Source organism: Nansenia antarctica, assembly GCF_963989245.1.
Source record: "Nansenia antarctica genome assembly, chromosome: 15".
NCBI lineage: Eukaryota > Metazoa > Chordata > Actinopteri > Argentiniformes > Microstomatidae > Nansenia > Nansenia antarctica.
This window is the reverse complement of record NC_137685.1, coordinates 16546853-16565085: the sequence shown is the minus strand read 5'-3', so window position 1 is coordinate 16565085 and position 18233 is coordinate 16546853. Positions and strand designations below refer to the sequence as shown.

The 18233-nt window shown below is 48.5% G+C and overlaps 1 protein-coding gene across 1 annotated transcript; it reads left to right on the top strand.

The window, feature by feature from the left end:
• Positions 1–460: 460 nt before the first annotated feature.
• LOC308171190 (uncharacterized protein) lies at positions 461–9154 on the top strand (the record flags this gene model as incomplete). The annotated part of the gene is made up of 18 exons (XM_080546042.1): positions 461–514; positions 2049–2168; positions 2480–2606; positions 2736–2912; positions 3032–3124; positions 3591–3671; positions 4076–4186; positions 4272–4346; positions 4526–4627; positions 4902–4967; positions 5099–5581; positions 5844–5941; positions 6120–6642; positions 6922–7004; positions 7371–8073; positions 8167–8345; positions 8440–8648; positions 8911–9154. 18 exons carry the CDS (start codon positions 461–463, stop codon positions 9152–9154), a joined length of 3528 nt encoding a protein of 1175 aa, XP_080402168.1.
• Positions 9155–18233: the final 9079 nt, after the last annotated feature.

The window sequence follows — 18233 nt, the reverse complement described above, 5'->3', positions numbered from 1 at the left end:
TTGAACGTGTTTCTCACGGACAGTCTAACAGCGGCTGCCGAGGAGATCTTCAGGGCTGTGAAGAGCACCATAGCAGACTACCAGGGGGAGATCATCCGCTCCAAGGAGGAGAACGACCGTCTGAGGAGGCTCCTGAACGTGGCTGTCCAGCGCGTTTTACTGCAGCCAGGTACCTGAAGAGCCTCTCCTGCGTGATACGAGATCTGATTGGTCTAATTCGTGGTTAATGGTTCCATTTGATCTGATTGGTCTAATTCGTGGTAAATGGTTCCATTTGATCTGATTGGTCTAATTCGTGGTTAATGGTTCCATGTGTTTCTCTGTTGCCAGGGAGACTCCTGTTGGCCCTGAAGAGATCAGCCCACCACCCCAGGAAGAGGTCACAACCCGTCAGCTCTGAGTCTGACACAGCTGCGCCACCCAGCGATTCAGAAGTGAACTGATCCACCAGCCTTTAAACATGACGAACCATGGAGATGACTGTTACTACTTCTACTCCTCCTTCTGTGCCAAGGTGAGAAGCACGACTACACACAGCAGAGGTTATAATTCATAGCTTTCAGTCACGTGGTTTCTTCCCTAGCAACCACCAACCTGAGTTGTTGTTATTTAAAAAGTATCATAGCAACATCGCTCAACATGGCGAGTGGACGCAATTTACCGGCTGCCTACTATTTAGACCACCTCACCCATGAAGAACTATCAAGATATACACGGAAAAGCTACACATATTGGGCACTTAAGTTGCGACCCATATTTAGCCCCCGCGGCTGTGTTTGAACCACTAAATGCCGCTAAGTCCCTGCCTGATCGCGTGTTCGGTGACATCTGGATCTATCTGCTGGAGAATCCATCCCCATACATACACCGCAGCCAGGATGAAGAAGGCTTTTAAAAGCACCGAAAGCTACAAATATGTCCACTCTGGTTGGGTAACTAATGCTGGCGTGTGGAAAGTGAAGAATTTCTTCATCGTCAAAGCCAAGGTGAGTGACGTTAAATTAGCCAATGCTATCGGTAATGTATGCTAGCTAACGTTACGTTACGGTCAGTGGTAAGCTAGCTCTAGCGGCTCTTGTCAAAGCGAAGGTGCCTAACGTTTGCCTTTGGTTATGCTACGTTGTCTAGTCTAACGTTACACAGCTAAATGACTCTCTTGTGCTAGATAGCTCTAATTTTGGTAGATAGTTACGTTGATCACAGATGTTTACAGCTGGTGACAGCCAGGGCTGACATTGATGAAATGAAATCTAAACAAAACCTCTGTCCGTGTCAGGTGAACCATTCCTACTGCCTCAATGATCCACCACTGACAGCATGGGTTGCTGTGGAAAAGGACGGATTAATCCGATTTGGTCACTGTGTCTGCATGGCAGGATTAGGAGAAGTTTGCTCCCACATAGGTGCCATAACATAGATGCCCTGCTTGCAGCTGTGAACAGGTATGATTTGATTTGATTCAACAAATGCATTATACATCACAGTAAAGTCATTTGTTAGGGACGTCATGACAAAGTTCGGGACTTATTTCCAGTGTGGTTCGCTTTACTACATCCAATTACATGCAGGCTAGATGGCACTGCATGCACTGAAAAGGCCTGCAGCTGGATTGAGCCCAGTATGGCATCCTTGAAACCAGCTGACTTGTATGCTGAAGCGAGCCAGATAAGGTTTACAAAGGTCCAGCGAAAGAGAGAAGCTGCTGGCTGGGGTGACCTCCCCCCAGCAAAGATACCACCTCCAACCCCTGATGAATGTACAGCATTCTACAGCATGCTGCATGCAACTGAAGACAGGGAGAATAAACCTGTGAAAAGCGGCATCCTGTCTGTTCATTTCATACAACAGGGGCAATTCAAAGTGCTTTACATACATTATTTAAAAATACAGCAAGAGGAGCATAGTAAGAAAATAAAAAATGACAATGAATAAAAGCAAATATAAGAAGTAAATAGATGAAACATTTAATAAGACAATAGTTAATGGAAAAAAAGACATTGATATAAGTGTTTGTTTGATCATTGAGGTGTTTGTGTTTCCTGGTTCAGGGAGACGGCTGCCCGTTCAGGCACTGCGAGGCGGCCATGGGCAGCGAGGTGGTGTGCAGCCTCTGGGAGGAGAGACGCTGCTTCCGCCCCGTCTGCAAGTTCCGCCACAGGGAGATGAAGGTTAGGGACCGACCTAGCAAAAACTCTTAGGGGGCAGATCAAAATACTTATTTTGAAATGCCTCTGAAATATCCCCTTAAAGCTTTGCCCACTCGAGACTGTTGCGTGTCTTGAGTGGCCATTTATAGAGGGGTATAGAAAGACCCTCTCTTCAAACCAGGTTCAGGGGCTTCATCCTCGCCCCTGGACGTGTCGGGAGGAACACTGGTCTAACCCTCACGGACAGTAACCTGAGCTTTCCCCATCCATACATACATTGCAACACATCACAGGCATGTTGCATAACATGTTCTTCTCTTTCTCTACTGTAGAAAAACAGAAAGCAGATTGCATGCTACTGGAAGAACCAGCCTACCGGCTGTCAGAAGCTCCACTGTGCCTTCCACCATGAGAAACCCCGCTTCGTAGACGGAGCCTGGGTCTATCCAGCCAATAAAGGTGAGGGGTAATCCCACGTTTGGTTATGCATCCTCTGAACAAAACGTGGCATTGTGACAACTTGGTGGATGTCAGAATGTGCTGGATCACCCTGTTCAAAAGTCTTCTGGTCTTGTTTCTGTGTCTCAGCTTCTGACGAGGAGGAGCCTCAGGAGGACCCCAGCCCTCCTGCTGCCACCCCCCTCCCCACCGCAGCCAATCCCCAACTCCGCGGGGTCATCAAGGCGGAGACTCAGGAGAATGTACCGAGCCCAACCCACCCGCCTGTGGTCATCAACCCAGCAGATGAAGATGAGGACGAGGATGGTAAAGACACACTCTCTCCTCGCTTCTCTGTTTCCCTTTTCCATGTCACTATTGAATGACTGGTTTGTTATTGAATGCCGTTGACCATGGGGTTCTTGTTATGTTTCGTCTGTGTGCAGATCAGTTCTCAGAAGAGGGAGAGGACAGCAGGACTGGTTCAGACGGATCCAGATTGGTCTCTCCCAGGAAAATGGCCTTGAGCTCCAGCTCAGGTAAGAGAGGCTAAAGATGATGAAGGAGAGAGAGGGGGGAAGAGAGAGAGAGAGGGAGGGGGGGGGGGGAATAGCAAAAAAAACATTTATTTTTATTAAGTTATTTAACACATTGGTGAAAGAAAGGAAAAAAAGCTTGGATCCTTTTGAATAGACCTCAAGTGGTAATTGTTATTGTTGGAAGAGAGAATCATTTTTTAATCTTCTGTAAATATCCCCTTAAAGCTTTGCCCACTCGAGACTGTTGCGTGTCTTGAGTGGCCATCATAGAGGGGTATAGAAAGACCCTCTCTTCAAACCAGGATCAGGGGCTTCACCCTCGCCCCTGGACCTGTCGGGAGGAACACTGGCTTCTCGGACACGTTTCTCCTCTGCCCTTTCTAGAGGGTCACTGTGTGGGAGTGTAACGTGACCCACATGTTTCCATATTCCTCTGTGATGGCCTAATGCTGTTGTTTTGGCACAGATGAGTCGCTGAACTTTGGCATCAGAACCTTGGAGGAGATTCGGCTGAGGAAAGCCCTGAAGGCCAGCATGAGGAGATCTGGTAAGAACGTCTCACCTGGTGCATGGACTGGCTTCTGTAGAATTACACTGCATTACACAACATTTGTGACACGTTCTACTAATGCTTATATCGGGATTTCCGCGTTGTTGAAAATCAATGACACATCGCTAGTCAACTAACACAGCTTGTTTTGTGAGCCTGCTAACAATGCAAATAGTGTTATAGTTAACTAGGTAGCAGTGGGGATTACTCACCCAATCCATTACATTGCAGTATTTTGGCTTGACTAGTGAGTTTGTGTTGTGATTCTCAGCGACGTAGTTCCGTGTTTCAAAATACAAGTCAGAACATTTTGATTGGTTGCCGATATGAGGACCAAAGCATTACAACGTGTCACATTTGAGAATCATCTGCTTAATACCTGCTTTGTCTGCTTCTCTCAGGTCACCCCATCGGCCAGGGCTCAGACCCTGCCCAGAGGAACAAGGGAACCAGCGGTGAGAAGGAGAACATCCGCTCCTTTGTTCGCCCGTCACTCTACCTAGCAAAAGATGGTAGGCATCAGAAACAATGTATCTAGATTACCTGGTGTGTCTAGACTACCTATGTTGAATGTACTCTATATTTAATGTACTCTAGACGGTCTGATCTTTGGTGAAGACCCTGGGAAACGCAACGTCGCCGAACAGCTTGGGAAGAGGATAATTGAGAGAGGTACATTTGAGACTGGTGTGACTACACTCATCTCTATTCTGTGAAAAATCAAGCAAACAATCTGGGTTTTTTCATTTTAATAAAGAACTGATAACACTGACAATATACCTGATGGTATAATTCAGATTCATCCCCAACACATAGAGCTCTCATGACCTGTAACAACCTCTGACCTCTAGATGCTTCCGACGGCGGTGCTGACCTGCCGCTCAAACGGAGACTGGCTGAGCGTCTCGGGAGGAAGGTGGACGAGGAGGACGCTGACCTGGCCCCTCCGAAAGGTGAGGGCGATGAAATCACCACAGAACCTCCCAGGAAACACCTGACTCTTACTGGTCCAGCCATGACCGTTAATTGGTTGTTCAGTTGGTTCAGGGTTTGCACAGGGGCAGGATAAACTCAGGCAACAGGACTATGCCCAAATGTAGTTGGTTTGTTTTTTTGTCTGACTTGTTGATACTGAAGATTACAAGTGTTTTGGTTAATGGTTATAGTATAGTACAGATAGTAAAATTGAGAGTGATTTTCATCTCATGTTTATCTCCATTACCTCAGCTCTGAAGCCTGTCAGGGACAGACTGGGGTTGCCAGCAGAAGAGCCCGCTGTGGTCACTGAACCAGGTACCGTGTTTTATTGTTTTTCTCCTGACATAAAAAATCTACTCTGAACATTATTATTCCACACATCTGAACTTCATTCATTGATTTCGTGAGGTGTCACTTATCTCCTGTCCCCCCCCCCCCACCTCTAGCATTCATCGAAGCTGAAACCAACAGCGTGGCCCAGGCGTCTGAGGAGATTCGGATCGAAACCCTAGAGGAGATCAGGCAGGAGAAGGCAGCCAAGTCCCAGGGACGCAAGGACGACACCCGTGGTGCGGCCCCCGCCCCCCAGGTCACCAGCCCCACCAGCAGGGCCTCAAAGAGAGTCATCACTGTCAAACCAGCCTCCAAGATAGATAAAGACGTACAGATAAAGACCTTCTCTGAGGTCCTCCATGCCCGGAAGAAGCTGGAGGAGGACCAGCATCAGGGACAGAGCGTCAGGAAAGCCAGGCAGCCGGCTAACGAAGCCCCAGATAACCCCCAGGCCTCCGCAGGCACGGCCGTGCCCAGCAGGGCGGCCCCACCTCGGGGAGGAGTGAGGGTGAAGACCCTGGAGAAAATACGCAGGGGGAAGGAGGCTACTAATGGGAAGCCCCGGATTATGCGCGTCAACAAACCAGCATCTCCTGGTAAGATGGCAGCTTTTTCTTGAGACTGTTTCCATTAAGGCTGTTCTCATGCTGGCAGTTCACTCTCCACCAGGCTTTTACACACACTGACTTTGTTTTTATCCCCCCCCCTGAGATGCCATTACAGTTGTGGTGAAAGATCCATATGCGATCCAAACGTCTTCAATGTAGCTATTTGCAGAAAATAATCTTTCGCCTTAACTGTGATGTTTCATGTTTCAAGATATTTACACTCTTTCTGTATTTCCTGTTATCTTCTAAGTCGCTGCCAGCGCAACCACTCAGAAGACAGCTGAAGAAGTGACAGAGAAGCCAGTGGCAGAGAAGCCAGCTGAGCCTACTGCCAGTGCTGTTACTGAGGTAAGTCCATCTAACCTGCTCACTAGGGCTGGGCAAACGATCAACATTTCTTTTTCGATAATCGCAAGAATTAATGATCAATTATCAATTAATCGATAAGAAGTTTTATGGTAGTTCTGCTCTGACGTGAGGGTAGGTGATGTCACCTGTTGAGATCTGTGCTCTCTGTGATCCACAGCCCAGCCCTGCCAATGGGAGGAGTGATCCGACCAATCGGAGCCTGAAGGGGAAGACGTTTGAGGAGTTCATGCGTGAGAAGCGTCTCCGCAGGCAGCAGCTGCAGGAGGAGGAGGAGGCCTCATCCACCAGCCCCACCAGCAGGGCCTCAAAGAGAGTCATCACTGTCAAACCAGCCTCCAACGCCCAGATAAAGACCTTCTTTGAGGTCCTCCACGCCCGGAAGAAGCTGGAGGAGGACCAGCGTCAAGGACAGAGCGTCAGGAAAGCCAGGCAGCCGGCTAACGAAGCCCCAGATAACCACCAGGCCTCCGCAGGCACGGCCGTGCCCAGCAGGGCGGCCCCACCTCGGGGAGGAGTGAGGGTGAAGACCCTGGAGGAAATACGCAAGGAGAAAGCAGCCAGGATGCAGGCGCGGGGGAAGGAGGCTACTAATGGGAAAGGCTCAGGCACAGAAGCGGGAGAAGGAAAAGAGCAGGAAAAGAAGCCCCGGATTATGCGCGTCAACAAACCAGCATCTCCTGGTAAGATGGCAGCTTTTTCTTGGAACTGTTTCCATTAAGGCTGTTCTCATGCTGGCAGTTCACTCTCCACCAGGCCTTTACACACACTGACTTTGTTTTTATCCCCCCCACCCCTGAGATGCCATTACAGTTGTGGTGAAAGATCCATATGCTTACTCCAAACGTCTTCAATGTAGCTATTTGAAGAGTAATACAAAAAAAATATCTTTCGTCCTTAACTGTGATGTTTCATGTTTCAAGATATTTACACTCTTTCTGTATTTCCTGTTATCTTCTAAGTCGCTGCCAGCACAACCACTCAGAAGACAGCTGAAGAAGTGACAGAGAAGCCAGCTGAGCCTACTGCCAGTGCTGTTCCTGAGGTAAGTCCACCTAACCTGCTCACATCTGCTCCCCTCAAGTGTGTCCCCTGAATACAACACACCCTTTGTACCATGAAACTCCTGTTCATAGCCCAGGTGTATTTGCATGGTAGCCTGCCACCATTGGTGTGTGAATGGGTGAATGAGAGGACGTTGTGAAGCGCTTTGGAATAAGGCGCTCCATATAAGTCGGTCCATTATACCATTTACCACTTCTTGTCTTCAATGTCATTATTGGCCTGGCTGCTATTGGAGACAGGCGTTTAGAGGGGAGACTGCACTTATTGGAAGTTTTATGGTAGTTCTGCTCTGACGTGAGGGTAGGTGATGTCACCTGCTGAGATCTGTGCTCTCTGTGATCCACAGCCCAGCCCTGCCAATGGGAGGAGTGATCCGACCAATCGGAGCCTGAAGGGGAAGACGTTTGAGGAGTTCATGCGTGAGAAGCTTCTCACGCTTCTCACGCATGAACTTAAATTCAAATTTAATTTAAAATTTGAACTCCTCAAACGTCTCCGCAAGCACCAGCTGCAGGAGGAGGAGGCGGCCTCATCCACCAGCCAACCCGACGTTTCCGCCAAGGCCGAACCTGCGGAGAAAGAGGCTGCGGGCCCTGCCCTCGTGAGGGAGACGGGCGTGACCCCCGTCAGAGCGAAGAGCGAGAAAGTGACAACTCCAAACCCTTCATTCCCCTCCTCCCCCACTCTCACCCTGGAGGCCCCTGCCCCTGCTCCGGCACCCAAGGCCCCCAGCCCAGCCAAGGCCCCCAGCCGCCAGTGTATCACCCTCAAACCGAAGGCCGCCTCGCAGGTGCCCAGCGCTACCAACTCCCCCCAGCAGGGGTCTCCAATGAGGCAGGCGGAGGCCGACTCGCCCTCTGTCAGCCCCCGGAGCTCCACAGCCTCCCTGGGCAAGAGGAAGAGAGCTCCCCTCAGTCCCCTGGCAGCGGGTGCCCCTAAGCAGGCCAAAGGAGCTTCGTCTCCTGGGCCGCCTGCGGAGGAATCTCCGGTTGAAAAGACCCAAGATGTTGCCCAGAAGAAATCCCCTGGGCAAGCTACTGAAGCCAAAGGTAGCCTACCTGCTAAACGACTCCACTTTGAACACGGTAAATAAAGTCAAGCTATGAAACCTGAGAATCATTGATGTTTTGTTGCGTTTTCAGTGAGGCCCAAGCTGAACGTCCGGCCTTCTGTGATGAAGCCGGCTGCGCAGGTGAAGCCAGGCCAGAAGAGGAGAGCGGCGGAGTCCCCCCGGTCTGCCGTCGCGGCAGTCAAACCGCTCAACAGCGCCTCCAGGGCGCAGGATGAGCAACTGCAGGAGCCGCCCTGCAAACGGAGACGGGTAAGCCGCAGATCGAGCCTGTTTGCAAATCGCTCAATGTCCAAAAGCAGATGTCCATTGTGACCCGAGTCCTAACAACCTGTGTTCTCGCCAGGTGTCCTCCCCCTCCTTCAGCACAGATGCCCAGATGAGCCCCCTGGTCCCCAGGAGCCCCCCCACCCTGCTGGGCCACGGCCCCAGCCCCAGCCCCCCCAGGGAAGAGCTCCAGACGGTCCCCGTCATCCAGCACAGCGTGGCCACCGCAGCAGCAGTCACCACCACCTCCAACACGGCCGCCAGGGAGGCCTGCGTGGTCCCCCAGAGGTAATGGATGAATGCATAGACGAGTTTTGAATGGTGTTTATTTTAAATGGACTGACTTATATATACATATGTTGGCATGGGTTAGAATCTGGCCCATGCCCTGCTGACATGCCCTCTCTCCCTTCTTCTCCTTACTTTTCACTGTATCTGTTCAATAAAATGAAAAATAAAAATAACTTTTACAGTAACAAATAACAGTGACTTAATTGGTTAAATGCAGATGAATGAACCTCTCTCGTCTCCCCCCTCCTCTTCTCTTCAGCCCCACGGCAGTGAAGTCGCCCACCCTGCCCAGGCCCCGGCGGGGGCCGGCTCACGTCGTCACGCGTCGTCACGCCACGTCGTCACGCCCCGGCTCCCGGCTCACGTCGTCACGCCCCGCCCCCGCCAGCACCTCCTCCATGGACGACTTTGACGAGCTGATGAACGAGCTGAGTTCACTGACGATCGGCTGGAGGATGACTTGGAGCTGGACCCCGGCAGGGGAGAGGACGACCTCCTGCTAGAGCTGTCAGAGATGATTGACAGCTAGGCCGACCCCCCCCCCCAAACCCCCTCCGCCCCATCCCCCATCCTCTAGTGACCACGTCTCAAATCACCACCCATTGAACTACCAATCACTGCCACAGGGGGGCGCTGGTTTTCCAGTACTTCTCATTGACCTCAGCGAGGCAGAGGATATTTCTGAAGCGCCTCAGTTGTTTTTCCATGCTGTCTGAGCAGAGACGAGGGTTGCTTTCATGTCAGTCTGAAGGGAACGGTCGTCACCATGAGCAGATTATCATCATTATTATTTTCTTCAACTAAAGTTCATATTTAAGATGTGTTTTTATTCTGTCGTTTCCTTTCATTGGATTGATGGTAAACCCTTGTCCTTGAACAATCAGCAGTCTATGTATTTTAATTTCTGCACATGTTAAGACTAAGAAGTGATGTATTCCTGTATGGATTAGAGTTTTCTCTCATTTTCATGTCATGGTCTTTTTTCCCTTTGAGTCCTGAAAGAAAATGTAAAGAAGCAACCACCTGGTTGGAGAATGATCTAAACACTAGTTTCAAACATCCTCAGGTAATTCCCAACTTAGCATTGTGAAGACAAGAGCCATGTGGTCTTGCCTGGTGTCACCTGTCATCCATGGCTGTACAATCATGTGTAATTGTTGTTGCAGGAAGAGAGAAATTGTGTACTATGTATGCTAAGAAAGACAGTGGAAGTGCAAGTGGAAGATTTACAGTAACTGAACTAGCAAGTTGTCATACAGCGGCACTTACAATAGCTCCTGCCCCCTACCATCTTTGCCTTGTCTCATGTCTAGGATCTGACTCTACTCAAATCATGTATAATGTTATTTTTGTTCGCTTATGTTGCTGAGCTGATCATGTAAAAATGTAGACGTTTTGGAACCTGAGTAGGCTACATTTGTGTGGTGAGCGTATGAAGGTAAAGATGAACAGGAAGATATTCAGAAGAATATGTGGGTCATTTCGGGAATCGTTAACCTCTCAAAACAAATATTTGGATGTAAAAGTTTGGAGTTTGTCTTTTTTTCAGTTTTGTGACTTAATGACGCTATCCCACAATTGTCCACCTTTAAAAAAAACAAAAAAAAACATGTTGCTTTGTATTTTTCTGTCTATTGCTATTTATTTTTTAATTTTGTATTTATGGATCTCACATTGCTCATAAAAATGTATTTGTCAAATGAAATGACATTTTTGGCCCATGTTTTTACCAGACCTTTTAAACTTAACAGTGATGCATTCAAACACACACCAGCCTCTCACTTTTCAAATCCAACCCACCTACTGTTAAAACCTTTGTTACAAATAAATAGTAAAATTTCTGGTCTTAAAATGTGAAAGAGCAACTTCTCAGGGTATCTGCGATCTGTCTAATCCTTTTTGTACTGTTCATATGCCATGTTGGAATTAAACTGATGCTTTCAACTTGTGTCTGCTACAGCATGTGAGAGTCCCCTGTCATTTCACTCTTGTTCTATAGCGCAAGATCAGTTGTGAACGTAATCTGACATGTGCTGATGATGTGCTGTTCTGTGGGAGGATCAGGAGAGGAACCTAATGGGTTGTGTATCTGTACATGCTTGCCTGTTCTGATTTTACATGACTTAAGTGTGTTGTATGAGAGACTGTAAATAATAAAAATGCTTTATGGAAAGTATTCTTTTGCTCCAGTCTTTTTTGTGTCGGTGGTAGAGGGACCATGATTCAAGATCCAACATTTATGATTTATGATAAGAAATCCATCATGCACTTTGCGCAATGGAGAAACTGAAGACAAATAACAGATATTGCTGTTCAATGGCCATTACAATGAATTAAATGATTAAACCCAATGATTCTCAAATAATGTCTAATAGGCATAGTCTAAAAGTGCAACTGTCTTACCTTATATAACCCAAAATAGTATTGCACCTTTCAGGTGATGCTTCAGAATGACTGGGCCACCAAACAAATAATTGTATATACCCATTATATTTTATACATATCATTATGTTTTATACATAACATTTAGACACATCTCCTCTCCGGCCCGGCGGGTGGCGCTGGTTCCTCCAGTCCTTGGGACACGGGGATCGAGAAACACACTTTCATCATCACTTCCCGAAAACTACGTAAACAATCGGGGATCGGGGTTGTGACAAGCTGACAAAAAACAGCTCCAGTCCCACACTAACATGACACAATTGGAGATGTTGAACGTGTTTCTCACGGACAGTCTAACAGCGGCTGCCGAGGAGATCTTCAGGGCTGTGAAGAGCACCATAGCAGACTACCAGGGGGAGATCATCCGCTCCAAGGAGGAGAACGACCGTCTGAGGAGGCTCCTGAACGTGGCTGTCCAGCGCGTTTTACTGCAGCCAGGTACCTGAAGAGCCTCTCCTGCGTGATACGAGATCTGATTGGTCTAATTCGTGGTTAATGGTTCCATTTGATCTGATTGGTCTAATTCGTGGTAAATGGTTCCATTTGATCTGATTGGTCTAATTCGTGGTTAATGGTTCCATGTGTTTCTCTGTTGCCAGGGAGACTCCTGTTGGCCCTGAAGAGATCAGCCCACCACCCCAGGAAGAGGTCACAACCCGTCAGCTCTGAGTCTGACACAGCTGCGCCACCCAGCGATTCAGAAGTGAACTGATCCACCAGCCTTTAAACATGACGAACCATGGAGATGACTGTTACTACTTCTACTCCTCCTTCTGTGCCAAGGTGAGAAGCACGACTACACACAGCAGAGGTTATAATTCATAGCTTTCAGTCACGTGGTTTCTTCCCTAGCAACCACCAACCTGAGTTGTTGTTATTTAAAAAGTATCATAGCAACATCGCTCAACATGGCGAGTGGACGCAATTTACCGGCTGCCTACTATTTAGACCACCTCACCCATGAAGAACTATCAAGATATACACGGAAAAGCTACACATATTGGGCACTTAAGTTGCGACCCATATTTAGCCCCCGCGGCTGTGTTTGAACCACTAAATGCCGCTAAGTCCCTGCCTGATCGCGTGTTCGGTGACATCTGGATCTATCTGCTGGAGAATCCATCCCCATACATACACCGCAGCCAGGATGAAGAAGGCTTTTAAAAGCACCGAAAGCTACAAATATGTCCACTCTGGTTGGGTAACTAATGCTGGCGTGTGGAAAGTGAAGAATTTCTTCATCGTCAAAGCCAAGGTGAGTGACGTTAAATTAGCCAATGCTATCGGTAATGTATGCTAGCTAACGTTACGTTACGGTCAGTGGTAAGCTAGCTCTAGCGGCTCTTGTCAAAGCGAAGGTGCCTAACGTTTGCCTTTGGTTATGCTACGTTGTCTAGTCTAACGTTACACAGCTAAATGACTCTCTTGTGCTAGATAGCTCTAATTTTGGTAGATAGTTACGTTGATCACAGATGTTTACAGCTGGTGACAGCCAGGGCTGACATTGATGAAATGAAATCTAAACAAAACCTCTGTCCGTGTCAGGTGAACCATTCCTACTGCCTCAATGATCCACCACTGACAGCATGGGTTGCTGTGGAAAAGGACGGATTAATCCGATTTGGTCACTGTGTCTGCATGGCAGGATTAGGAGAAGTTTGCTCCCACATAGGTGCCATAACATAGATGCCCTGCTTGCAGCTGTGAACAGGTATGATTTGATTTGATTCAACAAATGCATTATACATCACAGTAAAGTCATTTGTTAGGGACGTCATGACAAAGTTCGGGACTTATTTCCAGTGTGGTTCGCTTTACTACATCCAATTACATGCAGGCTAGATGGCACTGCATGCACTGAAAAGGCCTGCAGCTGGATTGAGCCCAGTATGGCATCCTTGAAACCAGCTGACTTGTATGCTGAAGCGAGCCAGATAAGGTTTACAAAGGTCCAGCGAAAGAGAGAAGCTGCTGGCTGGGGTGACCTCCCCCCAGCAAAGATACCACCTCCAACCCCTGATGAATGTACAGCATTCTACAGCATGCTGCATGCAACTGAAGACAGGGAGAATAAACCTGTGAAAAGCGGCATCCTGTCTGTTCATTTCATACAACAGGGGCAATTCAAAGTGCTTTACATACATTATTTAAAAATACAGCAAGAGGAGCATAGTAAGAAAATAAAAAATGACAATGAATAAAAGCAAATATAAGAAGTAAATAGATGAAACATTTAATAAGACAATAGTTAATGGAAAAAAAGACATTGATATAAGTGTTTGTTTGATCATTGAGGTGTTTGTGTTTCCTGGTTCAGGGAGACGGCTGCCCGTTCAGGCACTGCGAGGCGGCCATGGGCAGCGAGGTGGTGTGCAGCCTCTGGGAGGAGAGACGCTGCTTCCGCCCCGTCTGCAAGTTCCGCCACAGGGAGATGAAGGTTAGGGACCGACCTAGCAAAAACTCTTAGGGGGCAGATCAAAATACTTATTTTGAAATGCCTCTGAAATATCCCCTTAAAGCTTTGCCCACTCGAGACTGTTGCGTGTCTTGAGTGGCCATTTATAGAGGGGTATAGAAAGACCCTCTCTTCAAACCAGGTTCAGGGGCTTCATCCTCGCCCCTGGACGTGTCGGGAGGAACACTGGTCTAACCCTCACGGACAGTAACCTGAGCTTTCCCCATCCATACATACATTGCAACACATCACAGGCATGTTGCATAACATGTTCTTCTCTTTCTCTACTGTAGAAAAACAGAAAGCAGATTGCATGCTACTGGGAGAACCAGCCTACCGGCTGTCAGAAGCCCCACTGTGCCTTCCACCATGAGAAACCCCGCTTCGTAGACGGAGCCTGGGTCTATCCAGCCAATAAAGGTGAGGGGTAATCCCACGTTTGGTTATGCATCCTCTGAACAAAACGTGGCATTGTGACAACTTGGTGGATGTCAGAATGTGCTGGATCACCCTGTTCAAAAGTCTTCTGGTCTTGTTTCTGTGTCTCAGCTTCTGACGAGGAGGAGCCTCAGGAGGACCCCAGCCCTCCTGCTGCCACCCCCCTCCCCACCGCAGCCAATCCCCAACTCCGCGGGGTCATCAAGGCGGAGACTCAGGAGAATGTACCGAGCCCAACCCACCCGCCTGTGGTCATCAACCCAGCAGATGAAGATGAGGACGAGGATGGTAAAGACACACTCTCTCCTCGCTTCTCTGTTTCCCTTTTCCATGTCACTATTGAATGACTGGTTTGTTATTGAATGCCGTTGACCATGGGGTTCTTGTTATGTTTCGTCTGTGTGCAGATCAGTTCTCAGAAGAGGGAGAGGACAGCAGGACTGGTTCAGACGGATCCAGATTGGTCTCTCCCAGGAAAATGGCCTTGAGCTCCAGCTCAGGTAAGAGAGGCTAAAGATGATGAAGGAGAGAGAGGGGGGAAGAGAGAGAGAGAGGGAGGGGGGGGGGGGAATAGCAAAAAAAACATGTTTATTAAGTTATTTAACACATTGGTGAAAGAAAGGGAAAAAAGCTTGGATCCTTTTGAATAGACCTCAAGTGGTAATTGTTATTGTTGGAAGAGAGAATCATTTTTTAATCTTCTGTAAATATCCCCTTAAAGCTTTGCCCACTCGAGACTGTTGCGTGTCTTGAGTGGCCATCATAGAGGGGTATAGAAAGACCCTCTCTTCAAACCAGGATCAGGGGCTTCACCCTCGCCCCTGGACCTGTCGGGAGGAACACTGGCTTCTCGGACACGTTTCTCCTCTGCCCTTTCTAGAGGGTCACTGTGTGGGAGTGTAACGTGACCCACATGTTTCCATATTCCTCTGTGATGGCCTAATGCTGTTGTTTTGGCACAGATGAGTCGCTGAACTTTGGCATCAGAACCTTGGAGGAGATTCGGCTGAGGAAAGCCCTGAAGGCCAGCATGAGGAGATCTGGTAAGAACGTCTCACCTGGTGCATGGACTGGCTTCTGTAGAATTACACTGCATTACACAACATTTGTGACACGTTCTACTAATGCTTATATCGGGATTTCCGCGTTGTTGAAAATCAATGACACATCGCTAGTCAACTAACACAGCTTGTTTTGTGAGCCTGCTAACAATGCAAATAGTGTTATAGTTAACTAGGTAGCAGTGGGGATTACTCACCCAATCCATTACATTACAGTATTTTGGCTTGACTAGTGAGTTTGTGTTGTGATTCTCAGCGACGTAGTTCCGTGTTTCAAAATACAAGTCAGAACATTTTGATTGGTTGCCGATATGAGGACCAAAGCATTACAACGTGTCACATTTGAGAATCATCTGCTTAATACCTGCTTTGTCTGCTTCTCTCAGGTCACCCCATCGGCCAGGGCTCAGACCCTGCCCAGAGGAACAAGGGAACCAGCGGTGAGAAGGAGAACATCCGCTCCTTTGTTCGCCCGTCACTCTACCTAGCAAAAGATGGTAGGCATCAGAAACAATGTATCTAGATTACCTGGTGTGTCTAGACTACCTATATTGAATACTCTATATTTAATGTACTCTAGACGGTCTGATCTTTGGTGAAGACCCTGGGAAACGCAACGTCGCCGAACAGCTTGGGAAGAGGATAATTGAGAGAGGTACATTTGAGACTGGTGTGACTACACTCATCTCTATTCTGTGAAAAATCAAGCAAACAATCTGGGTTTTTTCATTTTAATAAAGAACTGATAACACTGACAATATACCTGATGGTATAATTCAGATTCATCCCCAACACATAGAGCTCTCATGACCTGTAACAACCTCTGACCTCTAGATGCTTCCGACGGCGGTGCTGACCTGCCGCTCAAACGGAGACTGGCTGAGCGTCTCGGGAGGAAGGTGGACGAGGAGGACACTGACCTGGCCCCTCCGAAAGGTGAGGGCGATGAAATCACCACAGAACCTCCCAGGAAACACCTGACTCTTACTGGTCCAGCCATGACTGTAATTGGTTGTTCAGTTGGTTCAGGGTTTGCACAGGGGCAGGATAAACTCAGGCAACAGGACTATGCCCAAATGTAGTTGGTTTGTTTTTTTGTCTGACTTGTTGATACTGAAGATTACAAGTGTTTTGGTTGATGGTTATAGTATAGTACAGATAGTAAAATTGAGAGTGATTTTCATCTCATGTTTATCTCCATTACCTCAGCTCTGAAGCCTGTCAGGGACAGACTGGGGTTGCCAGCAGAAGAGCCCGCTGTGGTCACTGAACCAGGTACCGTGTTTTATTGTTTTTCTCCTGACATAAAAAATCTACTCTGAACATTATTATGCCACACATCTGAACTTCATTCATTGATTTCGTGAGGTGTCACTTATCTCCTGTCCCCCCCACCTCTAGCATTCATCGAAGCTGAAACCAACAGCGTGGCCCAGGCGTCTGAGGAGATTCGGATCGAAACCCTAGAGGAGATCAGGCAGGAGAAGGCAGCCAAGTCCCAGGGACGCAAGGACAACACCCGTGGTGCGGCCCCCGCCCCCCAGGTCACCAGCCCCACCAGCAGGGCCTCAAAGAGAGTCATCACTGTCAAACCAGCCTCCAAGATAGATAAAGACGTACAGATAAAGACCTTCTCTGAGGTCCTCCATGCCCGGAAGAAGCTGGAGGAGGACCAGCATCAGGGACAGAGCGTCAGGAAAGCCAGGCAGCCGGCTAACGAAGCCCCAGATAACCCCCAGGCCTCCGCAGGCACGGCCGTGCCCAGCAGGGCGGCCCCACCTCGGGGAGGAGTGAGGGTGAAGACCCTGGAGAAAATACGCAAGGAGAAAGCAGCCAGGATGCAGGCGCGGGGGAAGGAGGCTACTAATGGGAAGCCCCGGATTATGCGCGTCAACAAACCAGCATCTCCTGGTAAGATGGCAGCTTTTTCTTGAGACTGTTTCCATTAAGGCTGTTCTCATGCTGGCAGTTCACTCTCCACCAGGCTTTTACACACACTGACTTTGTTTTTATCCCCCCCCCTGAGATGCCATTACAGTTGTGGTGAAAGATCCATATGCGATCCAAACGTCTTCAATGTAGCTATTTGCAGAAAATAATCTTTCGCCTTAACTGTGATGTTTCATGTTTCAAGATATTTACACTCTTTCTGTATTTCCTGTTATCTTCTAAGTCGCTGCCAGCGCAACCACTCAGAAGACAGCTGAAGAAGTGACAGAGAAGCCAGTGGCAGAGAAGCCAGCTGAGCCTACTGCCAGTGCTGTTACTGAGGTAAGTCCATCTAACCTGCTCACTAGGGCTGGGCAAACGATCAACATTTCTTTTTCGATAATCGCAAGAATTAATGATCAATTATCGATTAATCGATAAGAAGTTTTATGGTAGTTCTGCTCTGACGTGAGGGTAGGTGATGTCACCTGTTGAGATCTGTGCTCTCTGTGATCCACAGCCCAGCCCTGCCAATGGGAGGAGTGATCCGACCAATCGGAGCCTGAAGGGGAAGACGTTTGAGGAGTTCATGCGTGAGAAGCGTCTCCGCAGGCAGCAGCTGCAGGAGGAGGAGGAGGCCTCATCCACCAGCCCCACCAGCAGGGCCTCAAAGAGAGTCATCACTGTCAAACCAGCCTCCAACGCCCAGATAAAGACCTTCTTTGAGGTCCTCCACGCCCGGAAGAAGCTGGAGGAGGACCAGCGTCAGGGACAGAGCGTCAGGAAAGCCAGGCAGCCGGCTAACGAAGCCCCAGATAACCACCAGGCCTCCGCAGGCACGGCCGTGCCCAGCAGGGCGGCCCCACCTCGGGGAGGAGTGAGGGTGAAGACCCTGGAGGAAATACGCAAGGAGAAAGCAGCCAGGATGCAGGCGCGGGGGAAGGAGGCTACTAATGGGAAAGGCTCAGGCACAGAAGCGGGAGAAGGAAAAGAGCAGGAAAAGAAGCCCCGGATTATGCGCGTCAACAAACCAGCATCTCCTGGTAAGATGGCAGCTTTTTCTTGGAACTGTTTCCATTAAGGCTGTTCTCATGCTGGCAGTTCACTCTCCACCAGGCTTTTACACACACTGACTTTGTTTTTATCCCCCCCCCCCCCCCACCCCTGAGATGCCATTACAGTTGTGGTGAAAGATCCATATGCTTACTCCAAACGTCTTCAATGTAGCTATTTGAAGAGTAATACAAAAAAAATATC